Source organism: Tuber melanosporum (assembly GCF_000151645.1).
Source record: "Tuber melanosporum whole genome shotgun sequence assembly, scaffold_15, strain Mel28".
Classification (NCBI taxonomy): Eukaryota; Fungi; Ascomycota; class Pezizomycetes; order Pezizales; family Tuberaceae; genus Tuber; species Tuber melanosporum.
Window position 1 is genome coordinate 113,150 of NW_003298808.1, and position 26,487 is coordinate 139,636.

The 26,487-nt window shown below is 44.4% G+C and overlaps 2 protein-coding genes; both read right to left on the minus strand.

Moving 5' to 3' along the window:
* Window positions 1-8,168: 8,168 nt before the first annotated feature.
* On the minus strand, window positions 8,169-10,792 carry GSTUM_00004737001 (uncharacterized protein). XM_002836529.2 has 5 exons: window positions 10,419-10,792; window positions 10,230-10,331; window positions 9,835-10,129; window positions 9,161-9,759; window positions 8,169-9,109 (listed from the first exon to the last, which is right to left on the minus strand). The coding sequence occupies exons 1-5, from the start codon at window positions 10,564-10,566 to the stop codon at window positions 8,547-8,549; spliced, it is 1,707 nt and encodes a 568-aa protein (XP_002836575.1). The 5' UTR covers window positions 10,567-10,792; the 3' UTR covers window positions 8,169-8,546.
* Window positions 10,793-11,327: 535 nt separating this feature from the next.
* GSTUM_00004739001 (uncharacterized protein) lies at window positions 11,328-15,001 on the minus strand (the record flags this gene model as incomplete). XM_002836530.2 has 2 exons in its annotated part: window positions 11,328-14,232; window positions 14,339-15,001. The coding sequence occupies 2 exons, from the start codon at window positions 14,999-15,001 to the stop codon at window positions 11,908-11,910; spliced, it is 2,988 nt and encodes a 995-aa protein (XP_002836576.1). The 3' UTR covers window positions 11,328-11,907.
* Window positions 15,002-26,487: the final 11,486 nt, after the last annotated feature.

The window sequence follows — 26,487 nt, forward strand, 5'->3', positions numbered from 1 at the left end:
ATATCAGTGCTATGTAAAGGGAATATGATTACACTATAAAGAGTAAAGGAGGCAGAGAAGTATATAAACTAGCCTTGAAATATATTTTGTATGGACACTCTTTTTCCTACCCCTAGTCCTGGGTAGATGTTTTAATAAAGTTACTGCTATTCTTGTACTATTTCTTTTCTTGCTTTCTTTCGATTGGAGGTTATCAGAAGAGTGGAAGTATTGTATTATGGCAGTAGTTAACTGTAGCTTCCTGATAACCTTGAAAGGGAATCAGTCTTACTGATTAAGAGGGATGTGTGTCCTACTTGTGGTGGACGTCTTTGGATACAGTTTTTACTTGGAGCAAGTCATGTGGTAATAGGAAAATAATGGTAATGAAGAACAATGTAATAGAGTAGCTATATTGGAAGTCATGTAAATAGTGCATTCACTCTCTATAAGTAGCAGTGGCTTCTCCCCTATTGTTAGAGAAGTAGCCAGCATTCATTTCAGATATTTTCAATACATTCAGATTATCCTTTACCAACTTTGTGATTAACTTGGACTGGAAATACTTGTATGTAAGATTATCGTAATAAGTAGTATTCTTGGAGACTATACTGCTTATCTGTCACTTTTTGTAACAGTTGAACCATTCACTCTTTCTAACATACTATAATGCTAGGACTTACATGTTCAAGATCTCATGCCTCATTAATTTTTTGGAAAGACTAATCTTGAAGTATATCCAGTTGACTAGAAGGTAGAGGTCTCCTCCCCAAGAGCCTACTAGTATGCCCTTATGGTAACTGATATGGAAGATACCATGATTATTTTGGATTTCCATTCCTGTTGATTGAAACAGACTACCTGGATGCTATTGCTGCCATTGCCAAAATCCTATAACTAACATCACGCCTACCCTTGGGGATTCTTTTTTTTGTTTCTAGATCTACTAGTTGAGACTATATAGACACTGACTTCCCAAATGCTATCACCGTTGACACCACCTGATTTGACCTAGGTCATGTTCTTGTCTTTACACAATTCCTCAAGCTTATTACCCCTTAGAGTTTGAGTAGCAGAGATCTTTCTGGGATGGTAGACTACTACCATCATCCTAGGTCTTGGTACCTTCATTATGTACTCCTTTACTCTTATTCTAGACACCTGGATTTGTCCCCAGTAGGTTTTATACTTGTGGTTATCCTTTCTACAATGAGTATATTTACCATCTATATTTCTTTTATCAATTACTGATGAGGAGATTCCTTTGTAGGCCTTTACAAAGTTCATATATGTTAACTTTGTAGTTGCAGTGGATAATTCTGCAGGCTTCTCAGGCTCCGATTCCCACTTCTGTTTTCTGCAGGGGCTACATCTGTAATGTGTTTGCAAGATGCTAATAATATTATTGGTAATTGGTACGAGAGTTAGCAGGTGGCCTGCTGTACTAGAGAGGAGACGAGAGTTGAGAATTAAAGGACGTTTTGATGGTGTACAGGGAAAACTGAAGAGTAACCATTTAATCAAGTATATTGAAATAATGTCTGTCAAAGTCTGCCTTTTCCATCATGGAATCAGGCAGTCTTTATATATACAAATCTGTTCATGTCTAGTATGAATGAATTTAATTAAAGATATTAAGTGATAAGCTTTGGTAAAACTACCTAAGTATCAAAATACTACTTAAAACAAAATATAAAACAAAACCAAGTATCAAAGTGATACTTAAAATAAAACATAAAACAATACTCTTCACTGAGTACCTGTACTGGTGACAACCTGTATTGATAAAGAATTTCTTCTTTTTTGCACTTGATTTGTCTGTTCATGCATGTTTCTTATTAGAGAATATTTTGGTGAGTTTCTCTTAGTTCCACAATACAGAGTCTCGCTCCTGTTATTCCTCCTTGTTCTATCATGCTTTTTGGACTGCCTTTTCTCTTTCCGTATAGGTATAGTATTTATTCAAGGCAAGTGACCATTTGATTTTCGGGTATAATTTTCTTTCTACAGCTGTACGACAAGCTGGTCCTGTTAGTCGAGTATAGAGATTTAGGTTATGCCTAGTCCTCATAATGGTCTGAATATTGCTTTTATAATTAACTGATTCTATATCTTGTATAGCTTTATGCCCTTCCTCAACAGGGGCATACTGACTGGTAAATTCTTATTCAAAGCGAGTCCATGAAAGTAATTCTGAGTCTTGTTCTTCTCCTCAAAGGCCATCTATTGCTTACTGATACTTGATAGCTATTGGGCTGACCTGATCCCCATTTGTTCTCTCTAGGGCATAGATGATCTGTTCCTGATTATTTTCACAAATTCTTGCATTATGTTTGAAGTAGTCTACAAGTTGTCTTAACTAATGGTAGACACATTGACTTGACTTTGCTTTCAAAAATGTGAACAGGTCTACTGGTTGCTTGACAGTTTGTGCTAATACCTGTGCAATTACATTAGCTGTACTGTGTTGTTTGGGTATTAATCATGGTCTAAATCTGGATAGTCCTCCTCCACATCTTTTTCATCTTTCTTCATCATCTCCATCATAACTCCCAGCATCCAGGTCACCACCCAGTACAGTTAGAGTTGAAGGTTTACCCTCACTTTGTTTCTGCTTACTTTGGAGAGGAGTCTCATCAGGTTTGTCTCTTTCTGCAACATCTTCCTACTCTTTTAGAACTAACTTCAACATAGCTTACCGATAACTTAACGGGTTTAGAGTACTGTCCAGCATTTTGATTTTCTCGAACACCAGAGCCAGGACATCTAGCTACTTGTGTTGATCCCTTTGAATCATACTGGTAAAGTCGCGATAGCTTTCTACTTCCTGTTCCTTTAAAGCAGCTTGGTTAGATATTAGACTTTGCAGAGCTTGGTTCTGTCGGGTCTGTTGTTGACTAAACTCTGGGAATGCTACTTCAAAGGTGAGGTCACACTCAATAGCTTCTCACTGCAGTTGAGTTGTCACCCTTCATAATGCTCATGCAGTATATCTTATGCTTCTAGCTTAGTAGCTAATTCCCAGTTGATTCTTTCTTGGATCTCTCCGCCATTTACTTCCATCCCAGTACACTAATGTAATATAATTACTATGTTATTGTCATGTAGATCTACTCCTTTCAATAATCATTGTTGGACTTGTATCAGCCCTCAAGTATTAGCCTGTGAGTCGAATAATAGAGTGTGAAGGGCAATATTGGAAGTATCAATACTAGTTGGAATGTCCTGCCATATTTGCCCGATGATAATTTCTACCCTAGCAGCAAGTTTTGAAAGTTCTGCTGTATAGGTATTAGGACATGGTAAGGAAGCCCTGAAAAGGGGAGATGGGGCTCTCGAAGACAGAGAGATACTAGGAGTTTTGTCAGCTGGTCCTCCGGAGGGCTTTCAGAGAGCAGGAGGGAGAGAGGACAAATGACAAAAGGTTGTGGAGTGATCAGTCTCCGAGTTATCCATTGGTTCCATAGGGGCTATATGTTTGGAAAGTTAAGACATCTCTTTTTCTTACATGTGGACTTCTTCTTTTTCTTATAACCGAGCTATAAAGCTCATATTTTGAGAAATGTTCACTTTTGTAGAATATGTAGCAGGATCCTTGGTGTCCTAGCTGTTTTATGCGGTCAGAGGAGGTAGATAGGTAGAGAGCCTTGATAGCAAGGAGATCGAACAATATGCGATTAAGTGGAGATGATCTGTATAGACTCAGAATTGTCTAGGTTAATTGAGATTTATTTGTAGATAGAGATTTGTCTAGTAAGTTGTTAACAGTTACTTGCTTTATTTATAACTACAAAGAGTAAGATAAAGTAAAGTAGAATTGAAAAAACAATATTATATTGTTAAGGTCTCTTGTCCATTGCTTAATAATATCTAAAAGCTTAGGAGACATTTCAATATTTATTCTGCGTCTGAGTGTTCACAGACTACATCTATCTCTTATATAAATTATGTACCTCTTTTACTATAACTCGCAATATTGGGTATTCTCCTGAAGTGTAAATACAAGGAGGTTCTAAAAACCATCACACCGTCTTCAGTAATTACTATTTTGCCAATTGGAAGTGGTATTATTCTCAATAGTAATTAACAGATTTTCAGAGTTATTGGACTAAATGTAACATTTATAAGTCCCTGTTAATATAAAGCAATAGGCAACAATATCTTTTCTTAATATATATATATCTTCTTCTTTCAATAGTTCTTAGGCCTTGTAGCCTATATTACCAATACATGCTCGGATAATGCCTATCGTCCTGAGGTATAGGGATATTGCTCTTATACTTGTAAGAAATGTAAAGGATAAGGACCATAAGATATTTTATTCATATAATATAACAAGTAAGGAAATTACTTAGAACAAAGCATGAAGTACCTATCCTCCTCTCTGCCATACCGGCCTCCTTATATTGTGCTCTTCTTGCCAACCCTAACTCTCATGACATTTAACTATAAGTCCTATTAAATCCTTATAAACATATCATATGACTCGAATAAGTCATATCGGTAAAACCCATAACTCATTGTCAAATCATGTATGAAATATAATAAATCATAATATAAACAAATCATATGACTTGAGTGAGTCATATATGCGAGACGCATGATTCATAATTGAGTTACATGCGAAATTGTGTTATATTCATGACACTTATAGCTAAGTTTCCAAGTCAAACTATGTTGACCCCTATTGTCTTTCCTATTAATGAAATAATCAGTTTCATCCTTGGGTCATATCTGTGGGAGTAGTTGTAGGTGCAATTTACCAAGGTCATCGACTTTGAATCTCCATAATTCCTGATTCAACAGACAGATATCTACCAGAGAACTTCCTACTCACTCACAGGAAGCCACTCTACTGGATTGGAAGATATTTCTATAGTCAGCAATACTTATTTGTTCTAGGTAACCAATTTTTTATTGCTGTTTAGTATTGGGAATAATTTCTGCAACCATGACATATCCTTAGCCTAGTTGTAATACTCCATAAAGTCTATTAGCTTCTTTGTTAGTGTACCTCAGAGTTCCAGATTCTCCTAATTATCGTAGGATGGATGAGAATATGTTAGCTGTTCATAGAGATCATCTAACATTCAATGCCAGATCTTTGTGCAAAAATATCCTGTTACTTACTGCTTGTGCTAAAGTTATTCTATCTTTGAAGCCTAGTAACTCTCTCAGTAGTTGACGGTTTTACTGCATTCCACTTCCCAGACCTAGCCGAAAGTTTCTTTTCAGATATCATGTGAATAAAATCTAGTTGAATAGACAGCAGCTACATATATTATATTACTTTAACACTTTCCATTCTGTGGCATTATAGTCACAGGACACCTCTAAGATCAATATGTATAATGACATGTAGGCCCTTAAAGAAGCCAGAGAGAGGTGTTGGAGACCAGAAATTCTAATTCCAAGGGGGGTTATCCTACTTATGGTGCTTCTTAGGTATCGGATCATTGTACTCCTAACAGGGAGAGAGGAAAAGATGAAAGTATTTATTAACAGTCTGAAGCATTTGAAGAGAATGGAGTGTCGGGTGAATGGCTTAGTAAATGCAGTAGCGAGGCAGAGTAAGATAGTTGTTCAGTCTGGAGGTGGTTGGATTTGAGGACCAAGGTTAAATAATAGGAGATATCACTTACAAGTTCAGGCAATTTTGGAATTTATAAGGGGTAGGGTTCATTTTTAGGTGATATTTCTTACTTCTTTAATGGTTAGTTTTGGTATTTAGGTAGATGTCTTAGTATGGCCACAGAAAGTACATTAGTCTTGTTATTTGTATGATGTAGAAAATACACGCAAAAACCAAAAAGGTTTGAAATACTACACTTATTTGTAAAATATGCCTCAGATACCACAGGACCCTCAAATACTACAGTAAATTGATTATATAAGTTTCTTTGTAGGTAAGACAACCAGTTGGGAAGGGGTTTTTTTTTCTTCACACCTCCTAAGAACTTTTAATACTTCATCACCTCCAGAAAAACCGTTCATCAGTTCATTACCTGTAGAGGTATCTTCTACTGTAATGGGAGCTCCTTCTAGGAAGATGGATCCCGGAGTTCTAACTGCACCGAGATGAATTCTTCTGTGAATGGAACAAATATGATAAATGTCAAAGTCTTAACAGTAGAGTTTGAACAAACAAAACGGTAAAACATAATACTGTTAAGCTGCAGCTTTACTCAATTAAGTCCTGATCTTGAGAGGTGGTTGATTGCCAGAGTAGAGGAGAACTCAAATATACTGAAGTAGATTTCATATGCTGCCAGTTACTACCCATCACTACTCTGCATTCGTAAGCTCTCAACTCCCTTATATTGTCTAGCCGACCACTATGGGTCAGACCAAAGATCCCCAGTAGTGAACTAGACTACTCTAGTGTTTGCCCACATCCACTCGATGGAAGTGTTTTAGCTACTGCATTTACAATGCAACTGCAGGAGTAAAAACTCTTCTTATTACGAACATGTCAGTAGTGAACTGTCATATCTGAGTGGATGCAATACCAACTATGGAACTCTCTACCCATATACACTCAGTTTTCTACAAGCATCCCCAGGCCCTAAACATCTATCCGGTTCTACTCTATTCCATATCATTAGGGATGATGGCCATGTAGCTCCCCTGATAGGCCACTTCTGAGGTTAACTACCAATAGGCGCTACCTACAGTCAACACTGCTAGAAGTAGGTCTCATCATGATCTCAGACTCATATCTTAGAGTCCTTAACAATTTTCCAATACTATTACACTTTTGGGGCAACAGACTTCTGTTACCTCGCCTATTGGCCTCCAGTAACCTCACATATGACTTCCAGCATAAAATTCATATTACTCCATCAGTTCCGGTCCATTTTGCGTGAAACCACCTGGAGACCATTCTCCAGGTTCTCCTCTACACCCTCATATATCATGCGTCGAGCCTCTGATCAGACAGACAGAGTATATACACTGTTGCAGGAGTATCTCCACTTGTAGACTTCTACTAGGCTTATGGCAACTCTCCAGACTATAGCCCATGATACTAGAGACTTATAACTGGGCCAGAGGGTGGTGTTAGCCACTATACCTCCAAGGTGCAGCTTGTTTAGAGCTCAACTGATGTGCGGAAGTGATCCACACCATCTGAGAATCAAATATCACATGTAGTTTTGTGTGACAAACAATCTAGTAACTTCCCTCAAAGTCCTCCACAATAAGTTACTTTCAAGGTACGGTAACTTGGCTCTATGGCAGGGTAACTTTAGTCTAAAAGTAGGGTAACTCTACCTGGACTCACCATCGAGCAATTCAGAATAACCCCCAGATTGGCTACTTGGGTTACCCTACTCCTTACTAGTACCTATGTCCTTCTTAGTATAGTATAGCATGTCCAACTGAGGTACTTAATCAACAATACCTTTGCTCAGTAGACTCTAGTCTACTACTATTCCTACTACAGTAGTCTCTTGACACCGGTATGGGTATAGGTTTGACTAACTGTAATAGTACTCCATGGAGTCTTGTTGCATCTATCTATTTATCATCTCCTAAGTCAATTTGCATTATTTCAACATCTCTAAAGTCAAAATTTCTTTCTTTTTTTGGTTTGTCATATCCACAGACACCTTCCATTGACTTATCAGCTCCAGAGTCACCTTTTATTGGTTTATGATCCTCCGAGTCACCTTCTATTTCAAAGTCACCTTCCATCAGTTCATCATTTATTTTCCCTTGTTTTGCTTTCTCTTTATTATATATATTCTCTTCTTTTTCCTTTATATTTTTGCTTTTTTATACCACATTCTTTTATTTCCTTTTGTTTGTTGATTTTGTATAAAAAAATCTCTTACTATCATACGTATAAACAAACTTACATAATCAATTTACTGTGGCATTTAGGGCCCTATGGTATCTGAGGCATATTTCACAAACCGGTGTGGCATTTCTGACCTTTACCGAAAAAGAAAAGAAAAAAAAAAAAAAATTTACTCGTATGGGTGAACCTTTTCAATACCATGCATGCTCTTGGCGGAAAAGCCTTCTGGATATTACCATTGACCGAGAAATATACCCACAGAATCACGTTGGTCTGACCTCGCTTAAACATGATATGTTCTTAGTGATCTTTTGGGCCAAGAGTCCCCGGAAAATTTCTGGAGAGAATTTTTGAGAAATATTAGCCGGTCTTGAGTAGTTCTAGATTATTTGATTACAATATTTTTGCATTGTTTGAAGGGCAAAAAGAGTGGGGGAACTGAGTGATAGAGTAAATAATTTGTTGCTAGTTGTAAAGTGAAACCTTGTGATGGTATGTTTTTGCTAAGAATGGTATTCCAAAGGCACCCCCCTGTTTTCCATGGTATATGAAAGGCTTTCTCCTGAACCAGCAGATCAAGGTGATAAATTAAAAGTACTAGTACGGTACTCTACTACAATCTTTCAAGCCGGCGCAAACGAGCGGAAGGACAGTAGCAAAGTAGAAAAAGAAAAAGAGGGGAAAAAGGAATAAGACTGAGAGTGATGATATAAGAAAAAGAAAAAAGGGGGAGGAGAGCGTCTATAATTTTCAAACTGCCAGCAACTCAATGTTTATGCCTGAACTGCCCATGGTAGCAATCTAACTTATCAGTCTCGAAACCAGCCTCCTTCAACTCGCTCAATGGTCTTCCCATCCACTCGTATCCAGCCTTGTCCAGGCCAGGGGCATCCACTCTATTTACTCCCTTCAATTCCTTGGTGATGGCGTCCACATCCACTTGCAAGTAGTCTCTGAGGAACTCTCCTACTTCGGTGTTTTCATGGTTACCCTTAAGTTTTGACGTTCCCGTTGATCCATAGATGTTCACGTCGACACCTGAGTGACCGTGAGTTGTCCAGCCAACCTGTGCTCTGCGAGAAATGACGTCTGCAAGGACCCAGGCGGAGGCTACGTCATCTTTGTGATCTTTGATGGCTTCGATTTCGTCGTCGGACGCATCGTAGATGCCGAGACCTTTAATGAGGATTGTATCGCGTATGTAGTCTTCCTCTTGGTCAGCAGGGCCTTCATAGCGAGCGTACTGAGCGGCGAGATATTCCGATGATGAAGAGGCGTTAGCAAGAACTTCTGGGTACCAGAGGTATTCCGGATATTCCTCGTGAAGCTCTGTATTTCCATTAGCATAAGATTAACACCACTTTCGGAGGAGCTACTCACGTCTAGCAGCAGCCAATCCTCCAGTCTCGTGATCACTAGTACTAACAACAACACCAGGGTACCTTGAACCAGCAATCCAATCCGAAACCCTCTTGAAGGCTCGATCATAAGCCAAAACTTCGTGAACCTGGGCAGCGGGATCATTTCCATGGCCGGCATGATCTATTCTGCTCCCCTCAATCATCAAAAAAAATCCCTTATCACTATTCTTCGTGGCAATTTCCAAAGCCTTCAACGCGACCTCGGTCATCTCCTCGAGACTCGGGTAGTCCTCATCCTTGCGGTCTATATCATAAGGAATATCGGTGGGAGCAAAAAGACCCAAAAGTGGCAACTTGACGGCACCTTTCTTCAATCCATCGAAGGACTTGCGATCGTCAACATATGAAAACCCGAATCTCTTCTGGGCTTCAGAAACCAGGTCTCTGGAGTCATCTCTGCAAGAACCGTCGGCAGTATTGGGCAAGAAGTGGCATCTTCCACCACCGAGCATGAGATCCACCATTCGACCGAGGGGGTAATCGCCAATCTGTTGCTCCGCTATTCTGTCTTCCTCACCGCGAAGGTTGACATGGGCTGAAAAACAAGCTGGCGTAGCACTATGAAGCTTGAATTAGCTACCTCTTTAAAAGGGGTAAAAAAATGACGAAACATTCGCTAACAACTAAACGTACTCGGTGATTCTGGTGGTGACGACTAAACCCGTCATGTAACCAGCTTTCTTCGCAGCCTCTAAAACTGTTCCGCAAGGCGACCCATCTGGCAACACAGAGATGGCTCCATTGTAGCTCTTCATGCCACAAGAGAAGGCCGTAGCTCCAGCCGCAGAGTCAGTCACAAGACTAGAGCTGGATCTAGTCCTACTGGTTCCGATGAAGTGTTTATCTAGAGTGAGAGTATGGTTCCAAGGTAGACTATCAGAGAATTGACGATACGATCGCGTGAGAGCAAGAGACGTTGGGCCCATTCCTACACATCGTGAACTTCGTTAGACCCCCCACGACTCCTTTCGTCACTTTTCTCCTATTCAAAATCCGGACGCAAAGAAAAAGGTGCCGTTGAAGCCTACCGTCAGAAACCATAAAAACGATATTCCTCTTGCCCTCTGGCGGGAATTTTGAGTTCAGTCCGCTTCCGTTATTCACCCAGAGCACAGCGATGACCACGATCCCTAAACCCCCACACGAGGCAACAGTTAGCCTCCAAAAATGAGAGAAAGAAAACTTCTCATCTACACAAGTGATGACGGTGAACCGACCAGCCGTAGCAGCCATCGCCCAAACTCCCAACCCAAGCTTGACCCATCCGTCCCATTTCCCTCTCTCGGCCTGTTTGTTCGTCGGCCGACCGCTCAACAATGCTGCATCCTCCTCTGCACTCCTCTCCGTGCTCGACCTTCTCGACATTGTAATATGTTTAAGTTATGATGGTACTTCTAATGTTAGAGGTGGGAGTGAACGAGGGAAAGAGAGAATGTGTGTGCGGTTCGAGGGGCTGGAGGGGTTGTTGATTGGGGAAGCGAGGAAGAATTAGAGATGGGGGCTAAGTTAGTGTTCCGGGAACTTGCTAGGTTTCGAAATCGGAATGATCTACCGGTACGGTGTAGAAGGGGAAAATAGATGCCGAGAATCGTGAAAAGAATTTGTTGGTATTACAGTGTAGGTAGCTACAAGTACAGTACATTACCACCGGGTATAGTGCGGTACAAGTTTAGTGTGGATCTCGGGATCATTGATACAAGTACGAGGGAAAGTTATTATGGTTAGTTGGCTGGACCGACACGAGTCAAGCTGAGTTGACATCTTCAGTATGATGCCAGTGCGGTAGCCAGAGAGATTACCGGTACTATACCCTACAAAGTTCGCGGGCGATCCGAATCCAGGTATCATACAAGTACAAGTAGACTAATTGATCCCTTATCACTCTACCCTATTATGCTTTAGCTGTTGTCCTCCCTACTGTATTGGGTGAACTATCATACCAGTATGCATCACAAGAATTCATGGGGCAAGTAAATTTAGTATGGCATTGAGCAAAAAATCATTCACTCCTCAACTATGTATCATAACTCTCCTCATCTCACTAGTAATGATTTCATGCAAAATTCCGGATTCATCCTCGGCTCAATTCAAGATCAAAAACTCGATCCATGGGGGGAAAACAAAAATTAAATGGAAAAGACTTTTGATTTCATTCCCACCAAGGGTAAAAAATGTTTGTGAGCAAAAAACATGCAAGCCACTCCCAACCGCAGTTGCTTAGCCAAAGGGCCCATGGAAAGGAAGAAATGACTATAACTAGGAAATAGTGGAAGGAGGGGGGTGGGGGTAAAAAAACGAAGAAACGGGCGTGGGTAGAGTTCTGGTATGAAGATTAGAAGATGAAGAGAAAATAAATGTCAAGCCCTTATGAACACCGGTTCCCAAACCCCTCGAAAGAACCCAATCACTCCCTAACCCGTGATGGCTACCACTGTGGTGTTGAATTTGTAATGAAGTGTAAAAATTTCACACGTGCAATCTTCCATGGCGAAGAAAAGACGGTATGAAGAAAAGGCGCACAAAATAAGACGAGTGGTAATGAAAATGCTCCCAAATACAGACCATCGATAACCGTGTTTCCCAAGCGGGGTCGGCAGAAATGTGATTAAAAGAAAGAAAAAGACCACTATAGCCTTGATGCTATAGAAGGTATAAAAAATCGCAAGGGAAGATTGACATCGGGCGGAACTTATATCTCACTGACTACTAGCCAATGTACTCACTGACAGCCCTTATCCCCCAAAGCATTTCTCCCATAAATTGCGCTTGACACGCAAGTAATGAGAGCAAACACTTTTCTTCGCACTTCAACACGCCAATTCCTTGACCAACCCCAGCCCAATCCGCTAGACTGACCATGTCTGGCTGGGCGCATATCCTCTTAAGATACCGCCTGGCGCCTTTATCTAGCAGAACCTTAATCTCGCTGTATCTAAAGTCGTCCTTCTGGATACCCAACAACCTCAGACTATAAAACCAGGCCGCTTCCTTGAAAGACCGGGGCTCGAAACCGTATCTGGGCGGAGAAGAGGTAGATCGGCCCGATGAATTGAAGGATCTGTCGATACGATCGTGGCGTTCAGACAAATTGTGATCGTGACTAGAATCCAAATCGTCAAACTCGCCATCGCAGGGGGCTCTCGACGGTCTGTCGTCACCTCTACCGGAGGAGGGCTCGTCATTCAGTCTCTTTCTCGGTGGCAATGTTTCCACAGCAGCACTGAAAAGGGTATCCTCTTCTCCGTCTGCCTCCTGGGCTTCCTTGAAGTATCGGTCCAACAGTTCAACCACCCCATCAAGATAATCTGAGATAATGCTACTGGCGTTGCGTTCCCATTCAAACTCTTCCATAGGTAAAAATTCGTACTCGTACGAATTTGGATCAAAGTCTTTGTGCTCATGGTCCAAACTCTCTGGGTGTAGGAACCGAGCATAATCTTCCACGATGATGTTGGCGGGGACTTGGTCACCGAGCAAACTTGTGTCGAAGAGAGAACTTGTGGAGCTGGAGGGAGAAATGAGAAAATCCCTTGCTTGGGCTGGCAACGGTCTGCCATTGGAAAGACTGGAAAACGGGACATAGCTGTTTGGAGCGGATAGAGAAAACCCACCGAGGCATGTAGCTGGGGGTGGGGCATCATCACTAGCTGCGCATTCCTCGAATGATTTCCTGCGCTTCTGGCTCTTGGTGCGGCGGTGGTGCCTTTCCCTCTCTTTCACAGTTCCTAATGTTGCCTGTGTCTTAATAAGCGAGGCAGTAGGCACATCCACAGGCTTTGATGAGGAGAGCAATGGACTTGTCTGGCTGTTTGGATCTGATATAAATGGTATCCCTCCGTTGGGAGTCTTTCTCCATTTCTCAGGCAATTCCATGGGCTCTTGACCCTCCGCCACCTGTTGCTGGCGCTTCCGACAAACCCCGGACTTGCCAGACTCTTCATCCCGTTTTACAAATCCGGAATTCTCACTTGGTTCGGTGGGTATGGAGGTGGTAGCTAAACTTCCGAAAGGGGCCACGGGCGTATACTTTTCCATAGTTTTCACTGTCCCTCCCAATAAGTCTGCCTCCGGTAGTATTGCCCAAGCTAGAGCCATTGCTGATTTGGAGTGGTAGAAACTCATAATACATATTGCTTGCACAACTTCCGCCATGGTCCACCTTTGCTCCGGGTCCATATTGCCACCCTCTTCTCCACGAACCAGCTCCTTGATGTCATCTGGAGTAATGGTCCAGGGTCTGTGCGCTAGAAGCATATTTAACTTGGAAATCCTCTGTAATTTAGGAGGCGTGTAATGAAGACCCTTCAACCACTGTCTATCGCCTCGCACTGTGAGAAATTTCTCCGAAAGTAGCGAAAGGTAGTATTGACACTTTTTCTCTGCCGATGAGATGATTCCAAGGTATATCCTCCACTTCTGTGGCAACGGGCCATTCCCTGAATCATCGGATAGGAACAGATCTGTGGTCTCTCTATTGATTTCGGCAAACCGGGGAAAGAAAAAGAGTATCTTGTTGAGATTACCAACCCTGCCAGTACGCATATACGCGTTAACCTGAAGAGCCCTAACTTCATCACTGGGTGGCTTGGGCTTAGGTAGGTATTTGGGCATTGGTCGACGTGCTTGGCGTCTCTTGACTTTGTGGGACGTACCAACACCATTTGGCGGGGACGGCGGAGTCTGGAAGAGTGAGGAGACAATCGAGACGGTAGTTCGACGAGTACCTCTATTGAGAGAACCGATCGGAGTTCTACCACGTGATGTTGAACGGGGACGCTCTCTGTTTGCCGAGCCCTTATTTGGATCAGGAATCATTATTCCAGAAGCAGGGCTCATGTTTCCGTTGGATTCTCTGGGAGAGAACGAGATGCAATCCTCTTCATCTTCGGACGGAATGTCAAAAGATGTTGGAGATTTGGGGTTTGAGGTTGCTGGGGTCCATGGACCAAAATTCAGTCCAATGGTTTCATTCAACGGAATGAAGAAGGAGGGACCTCGGACAGGGACTTCTGGTAAGCGTGCACCGGCTTTCTATTGCAAAAAATAGCATCAGATTTAAACCGATCGTGGATTAGGCTATTGGTAGGGAGGGAAGTAGCAAATGATGAGTAGCAAGGATGGAATGCTAAGGGTGTACCTCTGCTCTTTGTAGGATCGCCCTGCATTCTTTCCTAACATCCTTGAAGGGACAATCAATTGAAAACCTCAATAGCCATGAATAAAAATTTTCTAGATTTGTTTTCATCTCCTCAACACCCCATGTTTCATCGGCCACCTGGTGTCCAGTCCACGCGAGGTCCCTATTAGCAAAATCAAGCTCGGCCAACCATTTATTGCCAAATCTGACCGCCCCATCAGCAAAGCCCCCGGAGGCGTCTGTTGGAGATACGGCGAAATCCCCAGATAAGGTTGTCCAGCCATCGTCCCTCTCGGGTGTTAAAGGCAAGAACGAATTGTATATCGAGTCTTTTCTCCCTAGGTGGTCCAATGTCGATGAATCATCGCCGTCTACCCCAAATACGTCCTCAAAGTGCATTTTAAAACTGGAATCCCGTCTTAACATATTCCTGGAAGAAGGCGGCGCTGGTGATGCTCCAGAGCCATTGCTTTGCTGTCTCACCAGTGGTGGTCTTGCTAATCTCGGCGACATTGAGGAACCGGATGATGTCCTAAGGTAATCTTGCCATGCTAGGGTCCAATGGTCCACTACCAAGCCGAGAATTCTTAGGGCATTGGTCCTTAGAATGGGTTCATCATCAAAGAAGCAATTGAAAAGCCCGTGGCGGAATAAATTGGCCATTTCTGGAGCCACATGTCAGCTCTAAGGTTTCTCCATCAGTTCGTTAAAGAGTGTTACCGAGTCTCGGGGAGTTCTTATCTTCCACCATATCCAACCACCCTTCCCTAGATTATTAACCTGGAATACAGTTTCACTTCGGTTGGTTTTCTGCCACAGTATGGTACAGCTCTAGGAAACTAGGATATCGCTAGATTGACAATTCTAGCGGAGGCCGCTAAACAATGTATTGAGGAAAGAAGAAAAAAAAGTTCAAATTGTATCACCACCGAGAAACTCTCATACGCTGGAACAAATGGCTAGGGGGCGGGAAGAAATAAAATCAAGCCTGGTTCAGCAAGATCTAGAAATACAGATGAAGCGAAAAGGTGGAGTGGCAAGGCGACAACTTTGTTATGTTTAAACAAGTAGGACAGCTTCGGGAGAATAAAGGAGCGAAGGATGGGAAACAAAAGGCAGGTGCTGGGAGAAAAGGTGGTTCAAACTTGAAGAGAACGTGTTGAGACCTTGCGCTCGTATGTGATTGTGATAGGGCACACGGATAACTGGGGTGCACGATAGCGACAGGTCAAGAGATGGACGCACCAAACCGGGAAATTTTGTCTGCGAAGTGTGTGGATCGAATAGAAATGGGCTGGATAGTTTCCGGTAGTAATTCCTAGGGGTTGGCAAGGCAGCTGTGTAATGACGACGGAGGGGGGCAGAGGGGAAAAAGAAAAGAGAAGAAAAAAGAGATATACCGTTAGGACCCTAGAGCGAGGCAAAGAAGAAAAAAAAGGCTAACACCAGTTTGCCTGATCGTGTGAATAAGGGACTAGGGTTGTATCGACAGGAGCTGGGCTCGAGACCAGGCGGTGGCTGCTGTCAGGTTTCCGGAGCAAACTGCCAGCTTATTCAGATCAAGATTTGTGCAAATGCACTGTGGTAACGGGAACACGAACTCGTTTGGCTGGAGGAGAGGGAAAAATAAAAAGGTGGATGGGGTCGTCGATAACGAGAAGGTTAATTTATCTGGCTTAAGTTATGGGAGAGAAGAGAAGGGAATAGAAAGTGAGGGAGTCGAGGGGGGAAGAAGGAAAGAAGGGAGATTGACAGGCCACAGTCGGCGGGCAAGCGGGCAGGCCAGGCAGGTAGGCGTGAGTTGTGGTAGTGGTTGTGATTGCTTGGAAGTATAAAATGGCCAGTAACGAAATGAGGTTGAGATCGTACCATTACGGTAGGGGTATTGCTATCACCAAATTTCCAGCGGCAGACATACAACCTGACAACCAGGCGACAAGTAAGAGACGATGATTGTTTTGTTTTGTTTTGGTTGTTGCTCCAGTAGGTGGGACAGGGCATATAATTTAGGTGAACAAATCCTATGATGCGGTGCGTGTAGTGAAGGTAAGGGCCTTCTTAAATGGAGGCAAGCGGAAGAGCAAATCTGGCAATGCTAAGTTATTAGAGATGGAGAGATGGAATGGCAGGTGACTTTTCCTGGGGTAGCAGTCTCTGGGCGGCGGTTTCCGTCCCGTCTTTTGGAGAATGTAGAGAGAGAGCGATACAATACAGGTACGGTATGGTATCGGTATTTGTCGTGCTGTGCCTAGCAAAACGACAGGGGAACGGTCAACTGAGACGATAAGATCAGTAGGAGGAGAAAGAGAAGGTGAAACAGAGCGAAGAATTTGGAGTCTGATATAAGAGCTTAACTTTTCTCTTTCGCTCTTGCTCTCTCACCCACTCACAAATATCAGAGCCTCCGATCAGTATTTTATTCTTATTGCCGACCTCGACTCAGCAGGTGCGATGGTGGGGGTGAGATCATGGGTAGTGGAAACAATAGGGTATTGTATCGTATATATGACGGGGAATAGTGTGCGATATGATATGTGCCCTCTGCGTGTACTGTACCGGTATGCTGGCTTCAATATGTGCGAGGCGGTTGATAGATAGTGTTTGATCCCAGATAAGTGGAGAACGAACGCTATTTTGGATCCTTTTTTGGCGAGCTATGGCGTCAGATCAGGGGACGGTAAGATATTACATGCGCAGGATTGGAAGCTGGTTGGAGGTGGTGATGGGAGAGACAGTAGAAAAAACATAGGAACAAACAAAAAAGAGGGCAAGCAATTCTGAAAGGTAGTATATGTAATTGGAGTGATGGTACCAAAGGGATGCCAGTAGGGTACGGGAATCTCCCGGCTACCAATCTCCTGTCGAAGCTAGAAAGCCACTGAATCTGGTCAGTCAGGCTTTTGTCGCTCTCTGCTTCTCATGAGCACCACTTAATTCGGTCAATCTGCTACTAGACTATTTACAGTACAATACGGTACTTGTAGCACGGGAAACAGCAAGGCGATGAGAAAAAAAACAATTCGTTGGAGTGAACACTCCAAGCGCCCCACCCACGTTTTCATCACACCAACACCCTGCTTTCAGGCCCTTTGTTACAGAGTATTTTCCGGTACTCGAGTACTAGTAGGTTAACTCTCGGTGGAAACATACAAGTACTAGTACCAGTATTACATTAACAGTCACCTGACACATATTCGTTATCTTTCATTCATCATAATCATCTCCCAGGGAGTTTGTAAAAGTTCAACTTTTCGGGGTGATACTGGTGATAACTCATGAATAAAACCTCCAGGGGCTCTTTTCCTATCGTCGCAAAATAGTGCCGTACCGTAATGTATGTCTTTCATGAACACAAAATAAATTCCTTCTTCGAGCGCCTAGGGGGGGGGCTTCCTGCAGGTTGTGGCTTCCATGGGGTGCACGTGGAATCATGTGCTGGGGGGTTAAGTGTAAGTGAGGCGAAGGGGGGGTACGATTGGGTTACTATGTTAGCCACCTGGAATTAGTTAGTGTGATGCGCAAAAACCACAGGGGGGTAAACCTTTTAAATACCATGCATTTTGTGACAAACCTTTCGGATACCATCCCCCGGGAAATATACCATCGAAAAAGTGAAACCTTTTTAAAGAATTCCTCCACATTTTCATTACTCATAAAATGGTGAGAAAAAATTCAAAAGATAAAATTCAAAAAGGAAAGATAAATGTAATAAACAGTTAGATTTGTAATTTTTTCTGCAGTCAGAAAGGATTTCTGTGTGCTGGTCTGCACTTGCCTAAAAGTGGTGTGTTTTATGTAGTATTTTAAACAAATTACTCAAACCTTCTCCCTAGGTCTCAGTACATCCTCAAAAATTATGGAAAAAATCAGGAATATACACAGAGGCTTTGAGTTATTTTAGGAATTTTTTTGGAATTTATTAAATCTATTTAGATTGTTGGTAGAATAAAAAGGTTCTGAGTATTTATTTTTTTAATTGTTGCTATGTGAAACATTTTGGATGGTATATTTCCCGGGGGGTATGGTGTCCGAAAGGTACGTACAAGAATGCATGGTATTTAAAAGGTTTTCTCAACCACGGTGCCTTTTAAGTATGATGAATTTTGCCACCAAAATATATTACCACATCTATCATGATGAGGATACTATCAAGGAATTCACCATTATTAATAGAGCACTTCCTATAAACATTTTTGTTTGTCAAAAAACAAAAAAAAAAACAGCTACAACACTTAGACTAATGTTACTGGAAGGATTATGCTCTTATTCCATGGACTGATGAGACATGCAAATTCCGGACCTTCCATCATGGGAAATAGCAGCCAGAGATCCCAGCAAGAAAAGCAGTAATAATCATAAACATGATATCTGTCACAAACGTGGCTTGGCACGGAAAATGTTTTCACATGACTCATGATTATGAGTCATAGGTATGTTATTATTTCACACATATGACCCATTTAGGTCATATGATATATGTTATGATTTATTATGTTTCGCACATGACTCAAATATGAGTCATGGGATGTGCGCCTGGTGAGTATGCCTTGCAAGTGTGCCTTGCGGGTATGCCTTGTACATATGATTTAGGTTTAACGGATGACCTTGTTATGAGGTTATGGGTTTCGCACATATGACTCATTCAAGTCATATGACTTGTTTATTGTGTTATGATTGGTTTATGATATAAGTTTTTGCATAGGACCTTGCTCTGAGGTCAAGGGTTTTGAGTGTGTGACCACTTTGGTCACATGATTAGTTTGTTATGATTTAGTTTCGCACATGTGACCACTTTGGGTCACATGATTAGGGGTGGGAAGAACACTATATAAGGAGGCTGATGCTGCTGAGGAGAATAGGTTCTTTACGCTTTGTTCTAAGTACTTTTCCTCGTCCTTGCTGTCGCTTTGTCCCAAGCATTTCTCTTGCACTCCTGGTGGGCCTTGATGTCTTGGATTCAGGGGGAGATATCTGAGTTTGCTCAGTAGTTCTTGGGGTTCTTGGTGTTGACGTCTGTTGGTGTTGTGTGGTGGATTACTTGTTTGCTTCTTGTTTCTTTGCTTGCTGGTTATCTCAAGATACTAGCACTTTGAGCTATTTATCATGGTCGCTTGTGAGCCCCTTTCGGGAAAATATCTTTGGCTTCCTGTCTATCGTCTGCTTGCAGGTTTTGCGTTTGATTGAGGTGGATAGAACATAGTGTTTGGGGGGATTACACATGTCGTTCTTTGGGCCAGCTCATGTTGTTGAGTTTTAACGGAGTTCTTAGTTCTCGCGATACAAAACCCCCTTGGGTTAGACTGATGACCTTTGCAAGTTCAACTCATCCTATCGGCTGCATCATTCCTCAGTTGGTGGGGCAGTACCTGCCCAGCCCCTCCCCGTTATGCTTTACGTTTCTATGGTCTGGAGCTTACGATATTGTTTATCACCTCTCCCTTGGATTTTTGTCCTTGCGGTATTTACTGTGGTTCAGTCAGGTGACTCCTCCTCGCTTTGGTGGGGATGGCTTTGATCCTGAAAAACTCTTACTCCCTGGTGTAGCTATTATTGCTACCTGGGGAGGTGTGGGACGATTGGCCGCTAGGCACTTGCGTTGTCTGTACATTTGGGTGGTTCAGTTGGAGATTGTGGTTGGCAGCTTCACCCATTGCAAGTGGGACCTACTTTCTGTTTTTCTGCTCCTGTTCATTCACCCTCCCCCTGCTTGTTACGTTAGTTGGCGGAGCCTCTTGCCCTTTGTTCGGTCTGTACTTTGCGCAGGATCTGTGGGGCTGGCTTTGGCTGGCTCTGCCTACTCTTTCCTGACTTGGTTGGACTTCGGTTCAGCTGGGTTGGATAGTGTGGCTGGTGCCGGTACCTGCGGGTACTGGTGCTGCCTCCTTTGTGGCTCTCAGCTATGGCTGGTAGGTCACCCTCGGCTGCAAGGTGCTGGAGGTTGAGATTCTGTTGGTGTGGTCAAGACTAGTGGGTGCCAGATGGGACTAGGTATGGGAAGTCCTGTGGCTATCGGATAGTTGATCTGTTTGAGGGGCTGGGGGGCTGGATGGGCTCTGTAGTGTCTGGCGTGTGTGGCTTGGGGAGGATTGATTAGGGGGGGAGACACACCTGCGATTACCAGTTGGGCTAGCGTCAGGTTGGGTGAGGTTAAATTTAGTATTTCCAGTCCGGCTTGGGTTGTTGGGCGAAGCTGTTGAGTGCTGTAAAGCTCCCTGACTGACTGGCTGGCTGATGGCCACCTCTGCGAATAGTGGATTGCTACCACCAGGTTGGACTTGTTTGGGTCTTGCGTGCTGGAATTTTGTGGGGTCTGTTTGGTTTCTTTGATTTGGCTGTGGGTTTGGCAGGAGGAGGCATGGCACCACTGGTGGGAGATAGGCCCCACGGGCCCTTTTGGTCTGTTACTACCTCTATGTATTTCCTATGTTTATACTGTTTTGTTTGAGGACCAGGCAGTAGGTACAGGTCCTCCTTACCGGTATGCTCTTCAGAGGCAACTGGCAAAGTGGATTGATAGGGTCAGCAGCCTGGCATGCGGGTGCCAGAGGTTGACATGTGGATTGCCTCCTCTCTGCCATTGTGTGGCCTGTAGGTTTAGTTTGTATTTGCTGGTTTTCTACTGTAGTGGAGGTTTTGCCAGACAGTTTTCAGACCGAGTGGAAGTGATTTTATGATTATTGGACGAGAAACCAGGTTGGGTCGGTCTTTTGCTCGGCTTCGGCTACGCTTAGAGCTGGTTGGCTTCATACTAGAGGCGCTACGGACTGGGACCAGGGCAGGTGCCGGGTTGTTTGATGGTCTTGTCATTAGTTTCTGTGTGGCCATGACGCAGGGATGGTAGGTACGGGGCTGTAGGCTTAGTTAGCTTAGGATTAGTGGTATACCGGTTAGTGGTATCCCTGTACTGGCGGGGGCTCGTTGTATATCAGTGTTGGCGGTACGAGTTTAAATAAAATTAGACTGAATTCTAAGTACTTTTCCTCGTCCTTGCCCTTGCTTTACCCTGAGCGTTTCTTTTGCACCCATGGTAGGCCTTGATGCCTTGGATTCTGGAGGAGATATCTGAGTTTGCTCAGTAGTTCCTGGGGTTCTTGGTGTTGAGGTCTGTTAGCATTATGTGGTGGATTACTTGTTTACTTCTTGTTTTGCTACCTGATGGTTTCTCACGATACTGTCACTTCGAGTACTTCATCACGGTCGCTTACGTGCCCCTTTTTGGTAAAATGTCATTGGCTTCCTGTCTATTGACTACTCACAGGTTGCGTATTCGATTGGGGGGGATTGAATATTGTGTTTAGGGGGATCACCTGTGTTATTCTCTGGGCCAGCTCATATTTCTTGTTGGGTTTTAATGGAGTCCTTAGTTCTTATGATACAAAACGCCCTTGGGTTAGACTGATGACCTTCCCAAGTATCAACTCGTCGTACCGGCTGCATCATTCCGCAGGTGGCAGGGTGGTACCTGTCCTGCCCCTCCTCGTTACATTTTCATTTCTACGGTCAGAATCCTACGATGTTGTTTATTGCTGTTCCCTTGGAATTTTGTCCTTGCGGCATTTACAGTTATTCAGTCAGGTGTCTCCTTCTCACCTCGGTAGGAATGGCTTTGACCCAGAAAAAGCTTAACCCCTGGTGTGGTTTTTGATTGCTGCTGGGGGTGGTGTGAGACGATTGGTTGCTAGATACTCTCGTTGTCAGTGTGTTGCGGTGGTTCGGTTGCAGATTGTGGTTGGTGGCTTCACCCATTGCAAGTGGGGCCAACCTTCTGTTTGTCGGCTCCTGTTTGCACGCCCTCCCCCTTCATGTCGCATCAGTTAGGGGTGCCTCTTGCCCGTTGTTCTGTCCATGCCTATTGCCGAACCTGTGGGGCTGGCTTTAGCTAGCTCTGCCTACTCTTTCCTGACTTGGTTGGACTTTGGTCTGACTGGGGTGGATGGTGTAGCTGGTGCTGGTACCTTCAGGTATTGGTATTGCCTCCTTTGTGGCCCCCGGCTGTGGCTGGTGGGTCCTCCTTGGCTGCAAGGTACTGGGGGTTAGGGCTCTGTTAGTGTGGCCAAGACCAATAGCTGTCTGATGGGCTAGGTATGGGTCATCCTGCGGCTATTGGATGGTGGATCTGTCTGAGGGGTTGGGGTGCTCGATGGGCTCTGTGGCGTCTGGCATGTAGGGCTTGGGTGGGCTGATTGGGAGAGGAGAGGCACCTGCGAGCACTGGTTGAACTTGTGTCAGGTTGGGCGAGGTCTAATTAAGTGTTTCCAGTCCAACCTGGGCTGTTGGGTGAAGCTGCTGAGTGCTGTAAAGCTCCCGGATGGACCAGCTGGCTGATGGCTACCTGTGTAGATAGTCGATTGCAACCACCAGGTTGGACTTGTTTGGGTCTTGCGTGCTGGGATTTTGTGGGATTTGTTTGGTTTCTTTGATTTGACTGTGAGTTTGGCAGGAGGAGGCATGGCACCATGGGTGGGAGATATGCCCCACTGGCCTTTTTGGTCTGTTACTCCCTCTATGTATTTCCTATATTTATGATGTTTTGTTTGGGGAACAGGTAGCGGGTACAGGTCCTCCTCACTGGTACGCTCTTCGGAGGCAACTGGCAAAGTGGGTTCATAGGGTCGACGGCCTGGCATGCGGGTACATGTGGTTGACAAGTTTGTTGCCTCCTTCCGGCCATTGTGTCGCCGGTAGGCTTAGTTTGGGTTTTTGTTGGTTTTCTACTGTGGTGGAAGTTTTTGCCAGACAGCTTTCAAACCAGGTGGTAGTAATTTTATGATTGTTGGATGAGGAACCTGGTTGGGTCGGCCTTTTGCTCAGCTTCGGCTATGCTTAGTGCTGGTTGGCTTCATACTAGAGGGGCTATGGACTTGAACCGGAGTGGACGATTTGTTGTTTGATGGTTTTGTAATTAGTTTCTGTGCACACATGACTCAGGGATGATAGGTGTGGGGCTGTAGGCTTAGTTAGCTTGAGATTAGTGGTATACCAGTTAGTGGTATCCCTGTACCGGTGGGGGCTTGTCGTATGCCTGTGTTGGCGGTACGAGTTTAAATAAAATTAGATTGAATTCTAAGTACTTTTCCTACTTCTCACACTCTGTGTTGGAAGTGAGCATACCAATACTTTACCTTGTTTCGCTCGCAATAAATACTTCATCATTGCTACCTGTTTGTATTTTTTGTTTCAGGCGGTCGGTTAGAAGTTTGGGATTCTTGGTTAGAAGACTCTTAAGTATGAGATATCCGTGGCCTGGTCCCGGTAATTACTGAGTGCAGTTTGTGTGAGGATGGCTTCTTCGACAGCCTCCTCTTCCACGGATTCTCCCCCCTCTTTGAGGATGTCATCCTCCCGTCAGTTCGACTCCAACCCCTCCTCCTCGCTTTTGACAACCCCGCCAGTCCTGTCTCTTTGGCCAGTTACTAAGGCCGACTGTGGCCTTATTCCTCCAACTACGCGGTCATATGTTGCAGAGAAAGGGAGCTTTAGTTTCCTACCGCTTTACCACTGTCATGGGTGTCAGAATGTGCTAAACCCGCAGTTTGATGAGTTGGTTTAGCAGATGGTCGCTGATGTAACTGTTGCCATGACAAAAGAAGTGGAGGTTTTGGTGAAAGGTTTCCTAATTGGGAGAGGCTGTTCAGCCATGTGTGGCTTGAACCAGGACACTACTATGGGACTCTTTATTCAGTTTAACTTCAATCACGGCTTGGAATATTCTCCAGCGCCAGCACCCCCCCCCCTAAAGACTCTCTGGCCATCATTCCTGAATCCTCTGTACTGCTGCTGAAAGCAACTTGGTCACAACTACTGTTGAGGCAAGTTCACAGTCTGCTACCCCTCCCATCGCTAGGGCTGTCCAAAGCAAGATGCCCAGTTTCCTCCGCCAGGTCCTTGTACATAAGGCTGGCTCGTTCACTCCTTCCTTTTTAGCCGTGATATTATCTGGCGAAAGGGCTCTCTACGAAACTGCAAAGTTCAGATTAGATAACCCTGAGGATGAGGATTACAACCCCCTTACCACTTAGACACGATATCGTACACGGTCAGTATCCCCAGCCAAATGATCCGCTGCTCTGGAGCTGGGGCCACAATTCTTGAGGGCCATTAATGTCGATGAAGGCCAGAAAAAACAGATCGTTCTTGCCCTCTCAGGCCTGCCACTGGACATACATCATGGGTACCTGACTGTTCCCCCACCTGTGAGTCTCCCATCGACCATTGAGGCTACACTACCCTCCCCATCTCCACTGGTAACCAAAGACATCCTTCCTAATTCTGAGGTATTGGCTCGGGATACTTTCAAAGATTTGGAAGAAGGGTGCAACTCTGAAGTGACTGGACTGGGCGATAGGATTCACGCCCCCTCTCTGGTAATGGCATCGTTGCCACTGGCCTTTGGTAAAGAGTGGGCTTTGCCTGAAGAACAGCTGTTAAGCTCCTGGGAAGACTCACATGATGTCCAAACACCACTGGAAGTTCAACTTCCAGATACCCAACCTGAGGAAACCGATGCCGCTGTGGCTCAGGCGGACTCAATTATGGCAGGAGTAAGTGAAATGCTGGATGCAGTTAGGTCTCCCTCTCCAGAGCCCGGCTCGGGTAGTATAATACAATCCATGTTGGAAGGGTTGGAGAACTTCCGCTCTGGCAATACTCAGCCTCTCCTCTCCTCAGAGTCCAGGTTGATCGAGGACGACATGTTACATGATGTCCGAGCTTGGATGGACAATTGCACCGTATTTGGTAATGAAGGACCAGAGGGCAGAGTGAATTACTGGAGCTGGGTACACCTGTTGGAACGGGTAGTGAAGGCACTGACAGACATTGTGGACAAGCAAGGGGAAGAGATAGAGACTCTACAAGGTAAGTTGTCCACCCGCTACTGATCCCCTTCAGTGGTATCCGGCAATACCCCATTTGGTTTGATGGGAATAACACCACCCCCTGCCACCTTTAAGGAAAAGGAAACTGCTATGGCAGCTCCTACTACTAAAGCCTCCTTCACGGAGGTAGTGAAATGGATGGCATATGCGTCCAAGCCTCCTGCAGCTCAGGAAAAACAGGCACCCTCTGTCTGCCCCATATCAGCCACCTCCTCCTACCAGTCTAGCAGTGGGAGCTCCTCCAGCGAAGGGTTGGTAATTCTGTGTGTGGCTCACGGTAGCGAAGGTAAATCTGTTCACTGGGAAAAAGAAGATGAGGGGGAAGAAGAAAAGAGAAAAGGAAGGAAATGTGGTAGACACCTGAGCAGTGCTGCCAGAAGGAGAAGAAAGACTGCCAGAGGATCTGCTAGTGAGAAGGAGATGGCGGCCCCTGCCAAGACTCAGGGAAAGAACACTAATAAGCAGGAACTGACTCCTGTGGTAGCTACACATGTTGCTCTGCTGGCTCGGTCTGGACCTGTAGCAACGGCCAGTGTTAAGGTAGCCACAGCCCCGGAGTGACAGGAGTTCCGATGAGTTTCAATGGAGCGTCCCGACACATTCAACCCGGTACCAGCAAAGCCGCAATCGTCGCCAACCCCAGATATCCGCGGGAGGCATATTACTATGCGGTTTGCTACATGCAAGGAGGTTGCCTTACCGGAAGGAGTTGGCATCAAGTCTATTAGGAACCAGATCAACATGACCTTCTCCAACCAAGGAAAGATTCGGGGCAGTGCCCTGCACATTGGTGCAGGGCACATCCGGCCTGATATTGGTTGTATCTTTCTGACCCTGGCGGTACATTCTGTTACTAAACTAGGCAACCAGCTCGACAAGGTTAGGCTTGACCTACTTAGAGAATTATCACTCCAGGAGTTTGAGTTCTAGAGGAACCTGGAAAAGGTGAAGACTTTTGTTTCTGGTGTTCTACTTGCTGACACCGGATGAGGATCAATATAGATAGTTGAGGGATGGACTAGAAGCGTGGCCTTTGATGGCCTCCACACTGACCTGGAGCAATTCAACACTGGTGTAGTTACTGTTTCCTGATCAGATATTATGGTATCCATCCACGCCATGAGATAGACCAATACTACGACATGTGGCATCCGCTTTGTGGTTCAAAAGGATGAGGCTATTAGGGAAAGACAGGCCATGGGAAACATTAAGTTGAGAGGAGGAGTCCACAACGTCCGGGTATTTGAAAAACATAGACCCCTAAGGGTTTGT

What these genes read in the sequence shown, in the direction of transcription:
- GSTUM_00004737001 (XM_002836529.2), bottom strand. Translation starts at nt 10,566, where the DNA reads ATGTCGAGAAGGTCGAGCACGGAGAGGAGTGCAGAGGAGGATGCAGCA. An exon ending in GGCGATGGCTGCTACGGCTG is followed by an intron (nt 10,332 to 10,418) that starts GTCGGTTCACCG and finishes GTGGGGGTTTAG; the next exon opens with GGATCGTGGTCATCGCTGTG. An exon ending in CGTTTTTATGGTTTCTGACG is followed by an intron (nt 10,130 to 10,229) that starts GTAGGCTTCAAC and finishes CACGATGTGTAG; the next exon opens with GAATGGGCCCAACGTCTCTT.